This window comes from Herpailurus yagouaroundi, unplaced genomic scaffold (assembly GCF_014898765.1).
Source record: "Herpailurus yagouaroundi ecotype Mexico unplaced genomic scaffold, PumYag 192, whole genome shotgun sequence".
Taxonomy (NCBI): domain Eukaryota; kingdom Metazoa; phylum Chordata; class Mammalia; order Carnivora; family Felidae; genus Herpailurus; species Herpailurus yagouaroundi.
In genome coordinates this window covers 4478081-4495397 of record NW_024412423.1, presented here as the reverse complement: position 1 = coordinate 4495397, position 17317 = coordinate 4478081, and the positions used below count along the sequence as shown (strand labels likewise).

The 17317-nt window shown below is 40.9% G+C and overlaps 2 protein-coding genes across 6 annotated transcripts in view; one reads left to right on the top strand and one right to left on the bottom strand.

Annotated features, from left to right (window-relative positions):
• The window catches only part of AP3S1 (adaptor related protein complex 3 subunit sigma 1), a 74384-nt gene extending 73029 nt beyond the window's left edge, over positions 1 to 1355 (bottom strand). Inside the window, exon 1 of one of the 4 annotated variants that reach the window (XM_040444270.1) lies at positions 1156 to 1355. In XM_040444270.1, coding sequence (XP_040300204.1) covers positions 1156 to 1224 — 69 coding nt within the window. In that variant the 5' untranslated portion in view covers positions 1225 to 1355. The remainder of the gene's footprint in view (positions 1 to 1155) is intronic. The other 3 variants (XM_040444268.1, XM_040444269.1, XM_040444267.1) reach the window with 3 other exon arrangements.
• A 104-nt stretch (positions 1356 to 1459) lies between these two features.
• On the top strand, positions 1460 to 15631 carry ATG12 (autophagy related 12). 2 transcript variants are annotated; one of them, XM_040444271.1, is made up of 4 exons: positions 1487 to 1873; positions 5555 to 5691; positions 11159 to 11221; positions 12553 to 15631. In XM_040444271.1, the coding sequence occupies exons 1-4, from the start codon at positions 1711 to 1713 to the stop codon at positions 12610 to 12612; spliced, it is 423 nt and encodes a 140-aa protein (XP_040300205.1). In that variant the 5' UTR covers positions 1487 to 1710; the 3' UTR covers positions 12613 to 15631. The 2 variants fall into 2 exon arrangements, with proteins under 2 accessions (XP_040300206.1, XP_040300205.1); XM_040444272.1 differs by lacking the exons at positions 5555 to 5691; positions 12553 to 15631 and having other exon boundaries at positions 1460 to 1873; positions 11159 to 11220.
• The last annotated feature ends 1686 nt before the right edge of the window (positions 15632 to 17317 follow it).

The window sequence follows — 17317 nt, the reverse complement described above, 5'->3', positions numbered from 1 at the left end:
TGCATTATCATTTTCAGCAAAGTGACATTTTCACATTTAATTTTTAACAGCAGCAATCCTTTCCATCTGGGCTTTATCTGCAGAGAAGTGTTAGCCTTGGCACAAGTTCAATCTTTAGTTGAAAGTCCATTTCTGACTATAAGCAAAGCGCCCCGATAGTTGTACCCCTACATTAATCCTTACCCTGACAGCTCAATGTTATGTTTTACCTGGGGGTGAATTTTGCCCCCAGATGGGCACATATGTCTGTAACCCTTCCTCAATCATTGATAAATTACTTATCCTTACTCCCTTAAAACCTCCTGCGTTTTCTTCAACAACATTTACACTTGTCAAAGAGTTTTCAGGAATATGACTATTCCTCCTAAATGGGAGAAAAGCTACAAACGAGGGCAAATTCCCTTCGGCCGGGAACTGCCAGACAAGCAGGCTGACATCGTAACTTTCAGGTAGAGAGAGTCAACCGTTCTCAGCGGCCAAACGTCGCCGGTTATTGCAGGACCTAATTTGCAGCCACTAGGGGAGAAGCCCGAGCGAAAGGTTAGGTCCTCACTTCTCTTCTCTTCTTTAATAAGGAGACACCTGAAAGTCACACCGGGCGGCCGTTGGCTGTATGGCAACACAAGGGAGAGACCGCACAGAGCGAGCGCCCGGCTGATCGCAGGAAGCCCAAGTTCCTGCGCGACCAGAGGATTACGGGGGGAAAACAGAAGCCTCTCTGTGCACAGGAGGAGAGAAAGAAGTCGACCAGGAAAGGCTGCGAGTCGGGGAGGTGGGGCTCGGCGCGCACAGAAGCCGCGGGCGGCAGGAAGGCCGGGGCTCAGCCGGGTGGGCTCGAGGGCACAGGTGGGCTGCGGCCGCCCCACCGCCGAGGGCCCCGCGCCGGGCAGTCCCCCGGGCCTCGCCCGCGCCGCCGGGGAGACACCCAGCCCACAGACGGGCGGAGGAGCCGCCTAGGCAGAGCCCCGTCGGAGCACGGGAGCGCGGAGGGAGGTGAGCACCTAGCTCACGCCCGGCGGGAAGCTGACAGCCCGGGAAGCGCGAGGCGGCCGGGGCGCGCGACGGGCCGAGGCGCGCCTGAGGGGGTCGCCCTGAGGGCGCTGCCAGCCGCCAACGACTCCCCCTCTCGCGGATCGGCGGCGGCGGGATACTCACGTAGGGCTGGTAGAACTTGGAGAGCCGCGGCTTCCCGTGGTTGTTGAAGATGAGGATCGCCTTGATCATGGCTGAGCCGGGCCGACCGGGTGGGCGCTGGGGGCCAGGGCGGGGGCGGGCGCGCGAGCCTCGCCTCGGGATCTCGCCGGCGATCCTTCCCCACCCGCCCCCTCCCGCACGCGCGCGCGCGCGCTCCAGAGCCGCGGGGCGGGGTCTGGGCGGGGCCGGGGCGGGGCCGGCGTGAAGGGAAGCGGAAACATCTCCAGCCCCGAGCCCGCTTGTCGGACAGGCGCTTGCGCGCTTGGCGGGGCGCGGGTAGGTGGTTCAGTGACTCCTTCCGGGGGCTGTTGCTGTGAGAAAACCGTAGTTGCGGTATTAAGAGTCAGGGCTCTGCGACAGGTTCCACATAGAGGACCAACCGGCAACTCCAACTAGCCCCGTTGGGTTGGGTCGTCCCCGCCTACTCTGGCGCCTCCGTAGCGACGCCCTCGGCGTAAAGCCCGCCCACTGCACGCGCTGAGCCACCACTTCCGCCCTCGCCTTCCACTGAGCAAGATGGCTGAGGAGCCGGAGTCTGCGCTGCAGCTCCCTCCTTCAAGTACTACTGATGGCGAAGGACCTACGGAGGTCTCCCCAGAAACAGCCACTCCGGAGCCTCCTTCTTCCGCTGCAGTCTCCCCGGGAACAGAGGAACCTGCCGGCGACACCAAGAAAAAAAGTAATTTTGAGGGCAGTTTCTTTCTAGGCAGTGGCGGGAGGCTTAGAGTGCGTCCGACTAGGTCCCTGGCGGCCAATAAAGAAGCAAAATTTAGAGGAGGGCTGGTCCCAGGCGTGGCTTTTGACCTGTCAGGAGAGAGGAAGTGTCGTTTTCGGCTTTCGAGACCTTTGAGTCGAGTCCTTCTCTAGAAAGCCATCTCTGGACGCACCTTAGCAGTGTGGTACCGGTTCTTGGCTGCCACGGTACTTACTACACTGCCTTCGACTCTTCCTTTCAGTTGTCCAGACTGCGAGGTCGTTGAAGATGGGAGCCGAGTGGGATCTCGGTGGCTCCAGGCTCTTAGTATGTATGGGACCTAATCATTTGATTAACGACTTATGGTGATAGGGATGGACGGTGATAGGGATGGTCGATAGCAAGCCTGGATTCGAATCCACGCCTTCCGGCCGGTTCGCTATTTTTTGTACCAACGGCGCGCGAATTCACTCCTTGTACCAAAAAACTAAAATTTGATCAAGCATAAAGAATGTTCAAAGAAAACCAAAGGCATAAGCATCGCCTCCCCCGCCCCCCCCCCCAGCCCATTTTGGAACCTTTATAAGCGAGTCATTTCATTGCTTGAACTCTTAACCCTTCATTGCTTGAGAATTGGTTTGTCATTGTAAAATACGGAAAATCCTAACAAAATCACTTGTCCTCGAGCACTGTATGTAGAGTTGCAGATGAAAAAGGACTTAAATCAGCAATTACGATTCGGATCGTTTGACCCTGGGCCTCAGACCGTTTTCCTCACTCCAGAATTTTAAATATGGGTATGGTATGTTTTCCACTTCCTGATCTCACAGCCTCTCAATAGAACTTCATTCAGTTGCTGTTGCTTTTGGAGAATTGACTCTCCCAGCACTGTCTCCCTTTTAAGTCAGATCTCCCTTACATTTGTGGAAAACTTGTTCTGTTATTTCCGCATGATACATTAGCAGAGAAACAGAAACCTAAGATTGTTTGTGTAGATTACTGGTAGAATATTTCTGAAGAATTGCGTGGTTTTTATGGATTCTTGCTATTTTTTTCCTTCATTTTTACTGTAAGCAGGAACAGACTTTTCAAAGGTTCTTTTGTTTTTTGGCTTTAACAACCTTAGCTAAAAGCTTACTACTTGATTCTGAAGATAGCTGAGTAAAACAGGCGAAAAAAACAATGGCTCACAACGCAGATACGGACTCGGGGTTATATGGCATGTTTTCTTTGGTCTACATAGTTGGGTGGGTGGTTTTTGTTTTGTTTTGTTTTTCTTTAAACCACCTTTGGAAGATCCTATTTTCATTTTCTGGCTCTTGGAAACATTGGAGTTTGCCTCTGTGATGTAAAACTTAGCTGCTAGCTGTTGAATTTCTACCCTGAAGTTGTCCTTTTTTTGAGGATCTCTTCTGGTGAAAGAAGCTTCAGTATTTCATATGATCCACTTTGTTTTAATCTACAGAAGAATAAAGATTCTTGAAGCTCACCAAGGTTGTTGGTCCTTAGGAACTCATCAGGATGTCCTGGGAGAGCTTTTGAACATACCAATGTCCTGCTTTCAAAAGATTCTCATTTAATTGATATTAGATACCTGTATTTTTGTAAATGTTCTCCTAGTTGATTCTAATATATAGCTAGGGTTGAGAACTCTAGGCAAATCACATTTAGAATTTTAAAAAAGAAAAAGTTAAGGTATAACTACAATAAGTAACTTTCCCTTCTCTAGCTTCTTGCCCTCCCACTCTTGTTCCTTCAGCAGTGTATGTAACTCACAATATTTTCTGCTTCACTTTACTGAAATTCCCAATTACAACTGAGTTATTGATAGTCCCCACGGAATTAGGGGAGGTGTGGAAGGTGAATCCACCAAAATCTTCTGTTACCTCCCAATTCATCCCTATTTAGGTAACTGAAGCCATAATTTATTATATGGAAAAAGGAAGATAAACTTTATCAGGAAGATAAGTTGTATGTGTTCTGTGTTCTAGGTGCCTTCATTCCAGGGGTAAGCTTGAGAAATTGATTTCAGTGACCTGGTGGAAATCTCCATCCATTTTTAATACCAAAGAATGAGACAAGAAGAATGTAATAGAAGAGAGCTAACTTTAGGGGGCAGCAGTACACTACTTTTGATTGTAGATGTCTGGGTTTTGTTTGTGTTTTGTTTTTTTGTTGTAAGCAAAGTAACTTTAGGAAAAAGGTTCATAGTCTTTGCATTATTAGCACTGTTGTATTTTGGATTATTGAAACTATTTCTCTATCTGAAATTATCTAGTACTTTAATTTTAATACTATTACTTTCTTTTATTAAGTTTATTGTGCAAAAGTTGGTGGTTACAAAAAGCACAAATCAAATCAAATGATCGTCTATAATGTCACTACTGAGAAGTAGCATTTTGGTGCATATTTCACATTTACATCACATTTACGAATATGTGTGATGGTTTTAATGAAATCAATATCCTATTATACATGCTGTTTTATATTTAGTGCATTTTGGTAAGTCATACTGTTAAATATGCTTTTATAATATGTTTCTCTAATGGCTGCTTAATCCTAAGGTTCAGTAAGTATGAGCTGATATTGCTCTGAGTAATTTACACATATTAACTCATTTAATCCTGCCAACCGTATGAGGTAGATGATGATATCGTTTTACAAATGGAGAAACTGTGGCACAGAGAGATTAAAAAGCTTATCCATGGGGCGCCTGAGTGACTCAGTAGATTGAGCGTCTGACTCTTGATCTCAGCTCAGGTAATGATCTCACAGTTTGTGGGTTCAAGCCCTGTGTCAGGCTCTGTGTTGACAGTGTGGTGCCTGCCTTGGATTCTCTCTCTCCCTCTCAGTCTCTGCCCCTTCCCTGTGTGTTCTCTCTCTCTCACCTTCTCTCTCTCAAAATAAATAAATAAATAAAAGCTTATCCAGATATATATACCTAGCAAGTAGCAGAGCCAGGATTTTGAATCCAAGGAGTTGAGAATGTGTATCCTTTACTATATTATTTAAATTTTATCAGAGAGTGTAATATCCTTTATTTAGCCAATCTCTTCTAAATATCCTTGCTACATATTTAGGTTTACCAGGTTTTTTTGTTTGTTTCTATAAAAATGAATTCTTCAGTAAAGGTGAAATCCTTCTAAATGACTCTTTTCACATCTTATATTTTCTTAGATTAGATTCCTAGAAGTTTTGCTGAGTCAAAACATATCTTAAGCACTTTGATTTGTATTACCATAATACTTTCCAGAAAAGGTATAGGTACCATTTTGTTTTCCCAACCGCAATAATGTCTACACAGCTACTGTAATTTTACTAGTTTGGTCGATGAAAAAGGCCATGACCTTATCATAAAGATTTTTTCGTATCTTTATTAACCAAATATTTACATTTATTCTCTTTGGAATTGCCCGTTATGTCCAAATACATTTTAAAGGTCAGTTTCATGGGGAAACCTTTGTGGGACTGTAGAATCACGGAAAAGAATCCACAAAAGTATGATGAAAAAGAATATCGCCTAACATTTCTACGTCTTGGACATCCCTCCAGTATCATAAATACACAAACGTGTGTAGACTAAAGATTTAAGTTTTCTGAAATCTTTTATATCACATTCTCTTTGGAAGCTCAGTATAATTGCCAGTATTTTTTTTTCTTTGACAGTTGATGTCCTCTTGAAGGCTGTGGGAGACACCCCTATAATGAAAACAAAGAAGTGGGCTGTAGAGCGAACCCGAACCATTCAAGGACTCATTGACTTCATCAAAAAATTCCTTAAGCTTGTGGCCTCTGAACAGTTGGTATGAAAGCAACAGTGATCATTTGCCTACATAAATTCACATTAGTTCCTAGGCAACCACAAATAATTGTTGTATACTGAGATGTTGGTGGAATTTCTGTACTTTATTAAATTCTCTGGGGAACCCCAAAATGAAATGAATTTTAGATTTGCTTTTACATTGTGAACCATTTTTGTACCTACTATATTGGTGATTTTTCTCAGTCACTGAATGCCCATGCAGAAAGATCTCTCATAGAACATTAGTACAGAAAAATTCTGGGTTTGTTTTTTTTTAATTTATTTTGTTATCAATGTTCCTTTCTTCCCAGTATTCTTGAGCTAAGCAATATATTTTTGCTACATATCATCGAAGAACTAAGAGAGATACCTATTTCATAATACAGTACTTTGTGGTAGCATTTGTAAGGATTAATATTTTAAATGCCACTGGTTTTTAACTTAGTATTTGACTACAGAAATTTAAATGTCTCCAGGCATCTGGTATTTTTTTGTCACATAGTAGTATATAAGATCCCTTTATCTGCATATCACAATCTTAGTATTAATACAGATAGTGTATGAGTGGATAGGTAATTGAAGAATCACTAAGTATTTTTAAAATACAAATTAAGAGTTTGTATGTATTAGTGTTGGGGAGGGATAGAGTTGCTTGTAAACTTAGGAGTGAGAATGTATAAGATGATTGAATTAATTTATTAAAGTGGATTGTGTTGGAATATATTTCTGCCATTAAAGAGGAAGAAACAGACTAAGTTTGGCTAGAAGTGGCTCTCATGAAAGGTTTATAGGCACAAAAGTAAGTGCAAGGTAGGTCAATCACTAGAAGTTATTTGAGACAGGAATAGCATAAAACCAAGGATTCTTCCAGAGGAAGTTGCCTTTGTGACCAATGAGAGTGCGTAAAGCATCTGTTTTATAAGAATGCCATATAGAATTTAATTAAATAAATGCCAGAGATGGGCACAAGATTATAGTGTCATCCACATGCATATGGTAGCAGAGGATCTTGCCTAGACTCTAAGTCTAAATGGAAAAATTAGGGGAATGAGGACCTAATACTTAAAAGAAATGAGCAGAGGCTGTCTCTACGAAGGGTGCAGCCTGAAGGGATGGTGAAATAGAAACCCAGAGGAGTACCAAATAAGGCATTACTATTAGAAATTAATGAATACAAAATGAAATGATGCTGTGTTCTATGTTAATGTTAGACTCTTGACTCTTTGTATTGCCTATATCCAGTAATCTGAAAGGACCTGATAGATATCAATATGTATTAGGTTGAACCACATAAAATTCTCATCAGTCAACCACTGTAACATGTAAAAATATCAGTTTCATATGGTTCGACTTTAAACCTTTGTAGTGAATCTGATTAGTTCTTCCCATTTCAGCAGTAGGAAAAAAAAAGTAGAATCATTTTGTCACTTTCCTCAATTAAAGTAGAACTCACATCTGGCTTTCATCCGGGTGTACCCCACATTATTTTAAGTAAAATGGATGTTATTTTAAGCAAAGTGGTGTCAGAGGTGTCATCAAGTTTCCAAATTCCCACAAAAACAGAGTCGACTAGATACCAAAACCAAAAAACGTTGATCAGTATTTATAACAAAATTGGATGACGGGCACCTGGGTGGCTTAGTCGGTTAAGTTTCCAACTTCAGCTCAGGTCTGTCCCTCCCTGACTCATGCTCTGCCTGCCTCTCTCTCTCAAAAATAAACAAACAGTAAAAAAAAAAAAAATTAGGTGGCTTAGTTGGTTGAGCGTCTGACTTCGGCTCAGGTCTTGATCTCACGGTTCGTGAGTTCGAACCCCATGTCAGGCTCCGTGCTGACAGCTCAGAGCCTGGACCCTGCTTTGGATTCTGTGTCTCCCTCTCTTTCTGCCCTTCCCTCATTCATGCTCGCTCTCTCTCTCAAAAATAAATAAAAACATTTTTAAAAATTAAAAGAAAAAACTGGATGACAGAGTATCCTCATGAACCCTAAAATGCATGGTATCAGCAAATATGCCGAGAGAAGCATGGAAGCAACAGATTGGTATCTGACAGCACTGGGAAAAGGAGAACCTGAAAATAGCCAACAAGTATTCCCTGGAAAGTGGAGCAGGTCAGTTTAAGAATGGTAGCTGAACCTGAGAGGGTCGTCTCCAGTAGCAGGTGATTACATATGTATCAGTGCTAAGGAGGACTGAAGGGGCTGGAACAGTCTAGCTCCAAAGAGCTGTCAAAACAGACTCAGTGGGGCTCCTCTACTGAGGAAGAGTTTCTAGAAGTGAAACAAAATTGAGCAGGGTAACAACCTGAGAGAAGAGAGAAGTAGAAGGATCAAAGTGGAAGGAACAGTGGAAAGCTCAAAGTTGAAGAAAACAAATTATATATAAAAGTAAGCAATAGAGAAGTACAAAGCTCAAGTCCCATACAATGTCACAAGAAAATAATGACATTCCTGAAGACCAAGGCATGCCAGAAAGATGTGCCTGTGATAGAAGTCAATAACTAACATTTCAAAACGAGCTAAAAGACATTAAGAAAACCATAATCAGCATCAGTAAAACTCAAGTGACAGAGCTAAGGAAAAGATTTATAAATAAAAGTTATTTCAGAAATGGAGATTTAAGTAGAAGAAACATAAAAGCAAATAACAGATAATGCTTTAGGAAAAGTAGAAGGCAAAAACCAATTTTTTAAACAAAGAAAAAAATGGAAGGTAGAAAAGGTGTCAGAAAAGGTGGCAAGGGCGCCTAGGTGGTTCAGTTGGTTGAGGGTCTCGTGGTTCATTAGTTCGAGCCCCGCATCAGGCTCTGTGCTGACAGCTCAGAGCCTGGGGCCTGCTTCAGATTTTGTGTCTCCCTCTCTCGCCCTCCCCTACTTGCGTTCTCTCTCTCTCTCTCTCAAACATAAAAAAAATTAAGAAAAGGTGGCAAATGGTGAGTATGAACAAAGGAGAGTGAACATACGGTTAACAGGGGTCCCTGAGAAAGCAAAGCAAAGGAACAAAACAAATAATTTAAAACTATAAATCAAAACAATAATTTGAAACCATAAATTTTTTTATTAATGTTTTTACTTATTTTTGAGAGAGAGAGCATGAGCAGGGTAGGGACAGAGAGAGAGGGAGAAGCAGAATCCAAAGTAGCCTTCAGGCTTGAGCTGTTGGCACGGAGCCTGACACCGGGCCTGAACCCATGAGCCATGAGACCATGACCTGAGCCGAAGTCGGACACTTAATTGAGTGAGCCACCCAGGAGCCCTGAGGAAAATGTCTTAAAAAGATTTGAAACTACATAGTGAAAAAGTGCCTGAGAATATCAACAAAGAATAACAAGTACCCAAGAAACATTCTGGTAAGATTGTACTACACTTGAAACTAAAAGAAAAAACTCCTTTGCACATACAGGGAAGAAAAAGAGGACATGACTTTGAAAGAAAATTAGTTTATCATCAAGCTTTGACAGCAAAGTTACAAAGAAAGAAAATGTGAGATAAGGATTTTGTATGCAACAAAACTGACTTTTAATAGGCACAAACTATTAGCAATGTGCAAGAATTTGGAATTGTCCCCATGAACCGTTCCTGCGGAAGCTACTAGGAAAAAAAAACTTCACAACAATGAAAGACTAGTGATTTAAAAACAAAATCAATTTTTAATCTTCCCAGGGCGTCTGGCCAGCCTAGTCAGTTGAGCATCTGATTCTTGATTTCAGCTCAGGTCATGACCCCGGGCCCTGCATCACACTCTGTGCTGGGTATGGAGCCTGCTTGGGATTCTCTGTCTCTGTCCCTCTGCCCCCCTCCTCTGTGTGCTCATTTGCTCTCTCTCTCTCTCTCTCTCTCTCTCTCTCAAATAAAATAAATACAATCTTAAATGTTTCTTGAAAAAAAAATTATCTTCTGAAGATGTAGCATTTAACAAAAGATTGCATTTTAAGTTGTTTTTTTTTTTTTAATGTTTATTTTTGAGAGAGAGACAGAGACAGAGTGCAAGCAGGGGAGGAGCAGAGAGAGAGGGAGACACAGAATCCAAAGCAGGCTCCAGGCTCCAAGCTGTGAGCACGGAGCCTGATGCAGAGCTCGAACTCATGAACTGCGAGATCATGACCGGAGCCAAAGTCAGATGCTTAACCAACTGAGCCACCCAGGTGCTCCCAGAAGATTGCATTTTTCACATTTTACTTTTGTGGAATTTTTTTTAAGTTTATTTATTTGGAGAGAGAGAGTACACAAGCCAGGGTTAGGTGTAGAGAGAGAAGGAGAGAGAGAGAATCCCAAGCAGGCTCTGTGCTGTCAGCACAGTATGTGTATGTGTATATGTGTATGTGTATGTATAAGTATATGTACTAGGCACTGATAGGTGATGTGTCTTATCTCATTTTATCTTTTCCAACAGTCCCATGAAGCACAAGTACTGTTATTTTCCACATTTGCAGATAAACAGGGTGAGAAAGGTTATTTGTATTTGGAGCCAAGATTCAAACCTAGATCCATCTCTGTAGAGCCTCTGTTCTTAGTTGCCACACTGTATTGCCTAAGGGAGAAATGGAAGGAACGTTTATTCTTGCTATAGCTGGTGATCCACGTAGGATCTGAGGTTTGGTTGTCTTTTTTTTTTTTCCAGTTAAGACTATGCTAAGCCCAGGAAATTTTAGTCTTCAAGTTTGATTACAAAGGAAAATTGAATATGTTACCTGCAAATAATGTTGTTTGTTTTCTAAAAAGAAAATTATCAAAACCCACTTTGACACCAAGGCCTTTTGTTTCAGTTATCTTCAGAAATGTTTTAAGTACTAGAAATGTTTTAGTAAGAACAGACCACTGAAGCATTGAACAGTGAATCCTTTAAAGAACAGGCTGTAAGGATACTAGGTTTCAGTTACGTTACTTTTTTTAAATCTCATGTGGCTGGAAGTGTGACTTAACAGTAGTGGTACTCCACTGATGTTCAGTACTTTTGAGAGTCTTCAAAGGTGATAAAGGTAAAAAAAAAAAAAATGTTTTTAAGTCCAAACATGTGTGGCATTTATACTCCCATCCCAAAATGCACAAAATAGCTCAAATACTAGATTTCTTGATTTGGGGCTGTATCTGTGTGGAATTTCCTTAGGAGAAAGCCTGTCTTTAATTATTAGAGTAAATGGGAAAATTTATATTTCCAGCAATTCCTTGAATAAACCTTCAAATGCTATTTGTAAAGACAGTATTTAAAAGTTTCTCAGTTATAAAAAGTTGGGAGCCACTGTTGTAGGACCAGAAATTTTGTTATGTGTGTGTTCACCCAGAGGAAAGAGGTGATTGATCTTTATAAAGCTTTCATTGGGTTGACTAACTTATTAGTATTAGAAGGAGTTTAGGGAAGCTTTTTTCACTTGTGAAGACACCTTGAAATAGCTGATTGATTGGAGCACAAAAAAGTATAGATTAATCAGGATATCACTGAACATGAGTCACCTTTTTTCTTCTCTCTTGCAGTTTATTTATGTGAATCAGTCCTTTGCTCCCTCCCCAGACCAGGAGGTTGGAACCCTCTATGAGGTAAAACATCAGTGCTTTGTTTTCTTTCTTTCTTTTTTCTTTAATAATTTTTAAATCCTTTTTTTACAGCATGGCATATATATTTTTTAATTTTTTGCATGTCTTTATTTTTGAGAGAAAGAGAGAGACAGAGACAGAGTACTAGCAAGGAAGGGGCAGAGAGAGAGGGAGACACAGACTCTGAAGCAGACTCCAGGCTCTGAGCTGTCAGCACAGAGCCCAACGTGGGGCTTGAACTCATGAACTGCAATATCATGACCTGAGCCGAAGTCAGAGGTTTAACCGACTGAGCCACCCAGGCACCCCTTAATTTTTTTTTAATGTTTATTTATTTTTGAGACAGAGACAGAGCATGAACGGGGGAGGGTCAGAGAGAGGAAGACACAGAATCCTAAACAGGCTCCAGGCTCTGAGCTGTCAGCACAGAGCCCGACGCGGGGCTCGAACTCCCGGACCGCGAGATCACGACCTGAGCCGAAGTCGGACGCTTAACTGACTGAGCCACCCAGGCGCCCCTAATAATTTTTTTTTAAGTTTGTTTATTTTTAAGAGGGAGCATACATGGGCCTGTGCGCTTGTGCACGGGGACAGGGGCAAAGAGCGAGGGGGACAGAGGATCTGAAGCAGGCTCTGCACTGACAGCACGGAGCCTGCGAACTCAGCACTGGGAGATCATGACCTGAGCTGAAGGTGGATACCTAATCGACTGGGCCTACCAGGCGCCCCAGCGCTTTGTTTTCTTGATGGAGTCTGCACATCTGTATATATTATGTGATCATTAACTGACAACATCTGAAGAGATGATAGGCCATTCTTAGTCGGCATGAAAGGAGAGATTACTTTCTTGTCATATCTAACACTTTGAACATAGTTGGATCTCAAATTATAGTGATGGGGGAATTAGGAAACGCATAATACAAACAGAAGATGACTGTGAAGTACAGTAAATCCAGATCTGCCTCCCGAGACACTGAAAAGGAAGACAACCCAAGAATGACTTTCTTATCCCGCATTCTTACGGGGGTTACTGGTCCTAATCACTCAAGTGTGCATACTAGCACCACTACTGGAAAACAGTACATACCTTATAGTCAGAGATGGGACAAGGTACTATGCAAGCCCAGCCATGCCTAAAATACTAGGTTTTATTAAATATTTATGATTACTGATATGTGTCTGAGAGTAACCTGGACCTGTGGAAAGAAATAGTCTTATAGATAACTTACGTGTATGAGGAGATTTATAATACATGTAACTTTTTTCTTAGTTTTATCCAGGAATATCAAAAATTGAGTTTAATTTACTGCCTTTTTTTCTTTTTTTTTTTGTAGTGTTTTGGCAGTGATGGTAAACTGGTCCTACATTACTGCAAATCTCAGGCCTGGGGATGAAGTACAGAGAAAAAGATCTTGCTACCCAAATGAATCTTCACAAAGGAAACAGCCTTGGAAAAAGTTTTGATACTTGTGACAAGAGACTTGTGTATGTGATCTAGTTAGCATGTATCTACCATGACTTCTGTTTATGCCTAAGGAAATCCATAGAGTAGATGGGCTCACAAAAATGTGATTTGTATTAATACACAAATCATCATAGAAGATTGACTTTAGAGTATACCCATTACTACAGCTCTTGCTCCAAATCTGCCTCCAGTGTGTTGAAAAGGAGACTAAGACTGTAGAAAGCTTCTTCGTTACCAGTTCTCAGTGACTGAAATGGTTTACTTGTCGAATGAACACTCTGCTGATTTTTTCCACTGTAAAAGGCAGTTTACTAAGGGATTCTTTTTGTGTGCATTCAGGGAAGTTCAGTTTGAGGTATGGGTTATGCCTTTTGTCATGTGCATTTAGACCTACGGTGTTAGGAAGTAGGAACAGAGACTGGCTGGCTTTATATCTCACATGGTCCAGTAGGTGGCAGCCTAGCTGGCAGAACGATTTCAGCAGCTTGGTTTTACATTTTTTCCGGATGATAATGGAGGGAAAAAGCGTCTCCTGCTACTTTGGAGCAAACATCTAGCCAAGAGAGCAGGCATGTTGACACACTGGAAGGCTGCTTTAGAGAATGTGCGTGGTTTACAATTATTTTAGTGGGAAACGGAAGGAATTTTACAAATTCTGGACAACTGAGTCATACAGCACTTCAGTCCTATCATTTAAGGAGTGTGAGTCCTAATGGTTGTAACTGTGGTGTCATTTTGTGTCTTATTTTTGCAATGTCAAAAGCATTTAATGAGTAAAGCCAGGAACATCTTTGAGTTTTTTATAATCCATTTTCTACCCTGAAAATGCTCAAAGAATAATGGATAGCCTTAGGTTTTTTGTGTATTTCATTCTATGACTAAAAGTACCATTTTTCCTGATGCTGTAAGACTGGTAATTCTTACAGGTGAGATTCTGTATTTTATCATTCTGTACTATAATGGTAATGCAGCATTTCAAAAAAGCATTCCAATAAATGGATTGGAATGTTCAAACAGGAGCTAATACATGGATGAGAATTCTGAGTGCTTATTTTCAAAAGTAATTACGATTTTGTCAAAAGACTTTGAACTACACTTCTGTCCCTTAAATCCCACAATGTACTTTATGGTTAATGATCTGCCATATGTTAGCATCAGGGTATGCTAAGGAACAATTCAGTTTACAGTGATGCAATCACTCTTCGGTACTCATTTTTCTGCCCAAGAATGAATTCTTAAGTCTCCGTATACTGATGTCCCTGTGTACTAAATTAATATAGCTAGGAGTTAGCTCTGGAATAATACAGGGTGAATTATGCAAATTTATCTTGTAAGACTGGGGAAGAAATTTATATATATGTTGAAAGCTGGGAAGGGTATTATTTTTGAGTCAAATAAGTTGGATATGGAAAAGATCTATTCTCTAGCTTTATCCACTTACAGTTACTGAAGGGTGTGGATATATTTATTTATATGCGTGTATGTAGCAAAAATGTGTTTAAATTACATTAAATTTGCCATTGAGGTTTCGGATAGAATATTTACTACCTCAGCATTGAAAACTGCTTGAGTTTGACTTTGTGACATCAACTTAATTATTCTTTTTTGATCTAAATAACAATTAAATCTAAGGTTAGCTAAATATACATACCTTATTTGTTTTCATCCCTAATAACCTTGAAAGTATATGGGGCTTTACATATTTTTCAAACTATATTTACATTATTATCTCTTAAATCCTTGCCCAAAGGATTTAGTCATTCTGTGCTAACTTTGCAACAGTTACCTTTTAAGCCTGGATCTCATAAGTTATTGAGTGGCTAGAAACTAAAACACACTTCACAAGTATTTTTACAATTATCTGGTTTAAACTGCCTTAATTGTAACTGAGTCTGGGGCGGGGAGCACCAAACCTTCCAGTTGTACTTTAAGTTTTGCATCTTTATGAGAAAATCAATGTCAGTAACTTCATGCCTTACCTTGCTGTGCGAAGATGACCCACAGCACACACAACATACATAGTAATGGAATATTGTGCTTCCGTCTTTGGAGGTCCCAGTGCCAAGGATTTCATAATGAGCCCCCCCCACATTTAGGGTATAAGGTATGCTGAGAATTTTATCTGTAGTCAAAATAAGATTTGCTACATCGTGGAATCAATGATTTTGTAGAAGTTTTAACCCTCAAGGGACCTTAAACATCTACTACTCTAATCAGATTAGAAAACCAAGTGCAAACTGCTCCTTAGATTGTATGGCGCTAGTCAGCTGGATTCATTTGTGCTCAACCCAGAGCCCGAGGGGTCTCGGTGTTGAAGGACTATGGAGATGAAAATCCCCTTTCCTGCACCTTCTTCATTTTCGAAAGATCATAATACAATGGGTAAGCATCTGGCAGTAGGGAAGTCAATTACCTCATGGTGGAAGAAAAGGATTCAAAATAGTTCAGCAGGTGTCTTGCTCTTTCCCTACATTATCCAACCCACACTGGACTACTCACTGTTTCCTGAACAGGCCTTGTGCTTTGTTTCCTACATGTACTTATGCAGTCCACTTCTAGAAGTATACTGACACCTTCCCCTCTGAAGATCCTACGTCTCTGCCTAATTCAGATTTTAACTTTTCCTCAAAGCCTGTCTAAATCATTCAGGATACTCTCCCTCATAAGAACACTCACAGCAAACTCCCACTCTTTCAGCACTTACTGTATGCTATATTATAAGCACCTCTCAACTTATAAGCTATATTATAACACCTTTCATGATTGTCATGTCTCTGAAAACAGGGATGCTTTTTGGTGTTTTATTTGGTCTCCATGCATAATATTCAGTATGTTTCCTTATACATATATAATCAGTAATTGATTATACAATACAACTTTGGATTGCGAGTCACTTGTTCTGCGAGTGTTCCGCAAGACAGGCAGACGTCTCTAATAAATTTCAACTTCATAAATGAGTGATGTCTTGCGATACGTAGTACGCAACGCCAAATGTCACATGATCACAACTGAGCCAATGGTTCTTGAAATTCGCTTTGATAGACAAGTGGTTAGGATTATAAGCATGTTTCTGGAACAAATTATGCTTGCAAACCAAGGTTTTACTGTATATTGAATGAATGAATTTTTTTGAGAGAGGGAGAGAGAACCCGTGCATGCACACAAGTGGGGGAGTGGCAGGGGGAGAGAGAATCTTAAGCAGGCTCTATGGACAGCCCAGCGCAGAGCCTGATGCAGGGCTCTATCCCACAAAACCTGGTATCATGACCTGAGTCAAAATCGAGAATTGGGCACTTAACTGACTGAACCACCCAAGTGGCCTGAGTGAACGAACTTTTTAAATGTGGCTTTAAAATATTCAATTTAGCAAAACAACATTAAAGGAAATATATTTTACATTTTTGTATGGGGGGAGGTAAAGGAAATTATTTGCAACGTGTAGGGTTTTAATACTCAGTATGCATAAAGAACTGATTTCAATTGATGAGAATAAAAGAACCACCTGGAAAATGGGCAAAAAAACCTTAAAATGCAATTAAAAGGAAAGAATACAACGTGGAGGAGTGGATGAAATAGATGATGGGGATTAAGGAGGACACTTGTGATAAGCATCCAGTGATGTATGGAAGAGTTGAATCACTATGTTGTACACCTGAAACTAATATTGCACTGTATGTTAACTATACTGGAGTTAAAATTTTTCAAACATTAAAAATATAGATGCTTAAGTGCAAAACTCCATTTTGCAAATAAAAACTATGAGATGCCACTTGTCACCTATCATAGTGGCCATCAGAAAGCACTGTTGTTGTCAGTACTGGCAAAGTTGTGGGGAAATAAATCCTGTCCTATTCTTGGTGCACGGAATATGAATGGACACTACATTTTCAAGGGGCAGTTAAGCAAAACCTATCAAAAGCCTAGCCTAAACTCTTATTTGTACCTTCCCTTGGTTCATTCACATACCAAGTGCCTATTAAGCCCTCAGCTCTAGAGTAAGACAGGATCTATATTCTCAGCACTTTTGTTCTAATTAGGCAGGTTTTTAGATGGAAACAAATCTTGAAAATTTTTACACTGAATTTTTAGAAATGATAGAAAGCAAAAAGAATTTATACCAGATACTAGATTTACCTCTGTTTTCTTTCATAATAATGAAAAGTAAACCATGTATGTTTATGAGTGGGTAAAATCTCAGGTTATAAATCCACAGTTCCTTCTGTGTCCTAGCAGATAACACGGGAAGCTTAAGTTGATCACCTGTCATGGTTGCCACAAAGAAGGCCCTATTCATTTTGACAATGCTCAGTTCCTTAGAAACCTGTCTTCTGTGGTCCTCCCTGCCTCCTCCAACTGTTTGTTCCCAGTTTTAGTATCTAGATCTCTGAAGATTATCTTTTTCCACATCCCCACCCCCAGTCCTCCTAAATCTTCTCTTAGTCAATAGCACATCTATTCCTTCCAGTGAGACTCATTCTCGATCCCTCTTGAACAACCCACTTCCAAATCTCTGCAAATCCTGACAGCTTTACCTTCAAAACGTGTCATTGGTGCAACCATTTCTCCTCTTCTGCCCCTGCTCTGGCCACAGCCCACAGTTATCTCTCACTCCCATTGCTGGTAATAGCCAGCTA

Coding starts and splice junctions, on each gene's coding strand:
- ATG12 (XM_040444271.1), top strand. CDS start 1,711: ATGGCTGAGGAGCCGGAGTCTGCGCTGCAGCTCCCTCCTTCAAGTACT. Junction 5,692..11,158: donor TTGTGGCCTCTGAACAGTTG/GTATGAAAGCAA, acceptor TCTCTCTTGCAG/TTTATTTATGTGAATCAGTC. Junction 11,222..12,552: donor AGGTTGGAACCCTCTATGAG/GTAAAACATCAG, acceptor TTTTTTTTGTAG/TGTTTTGGCAGTGATGGTAA.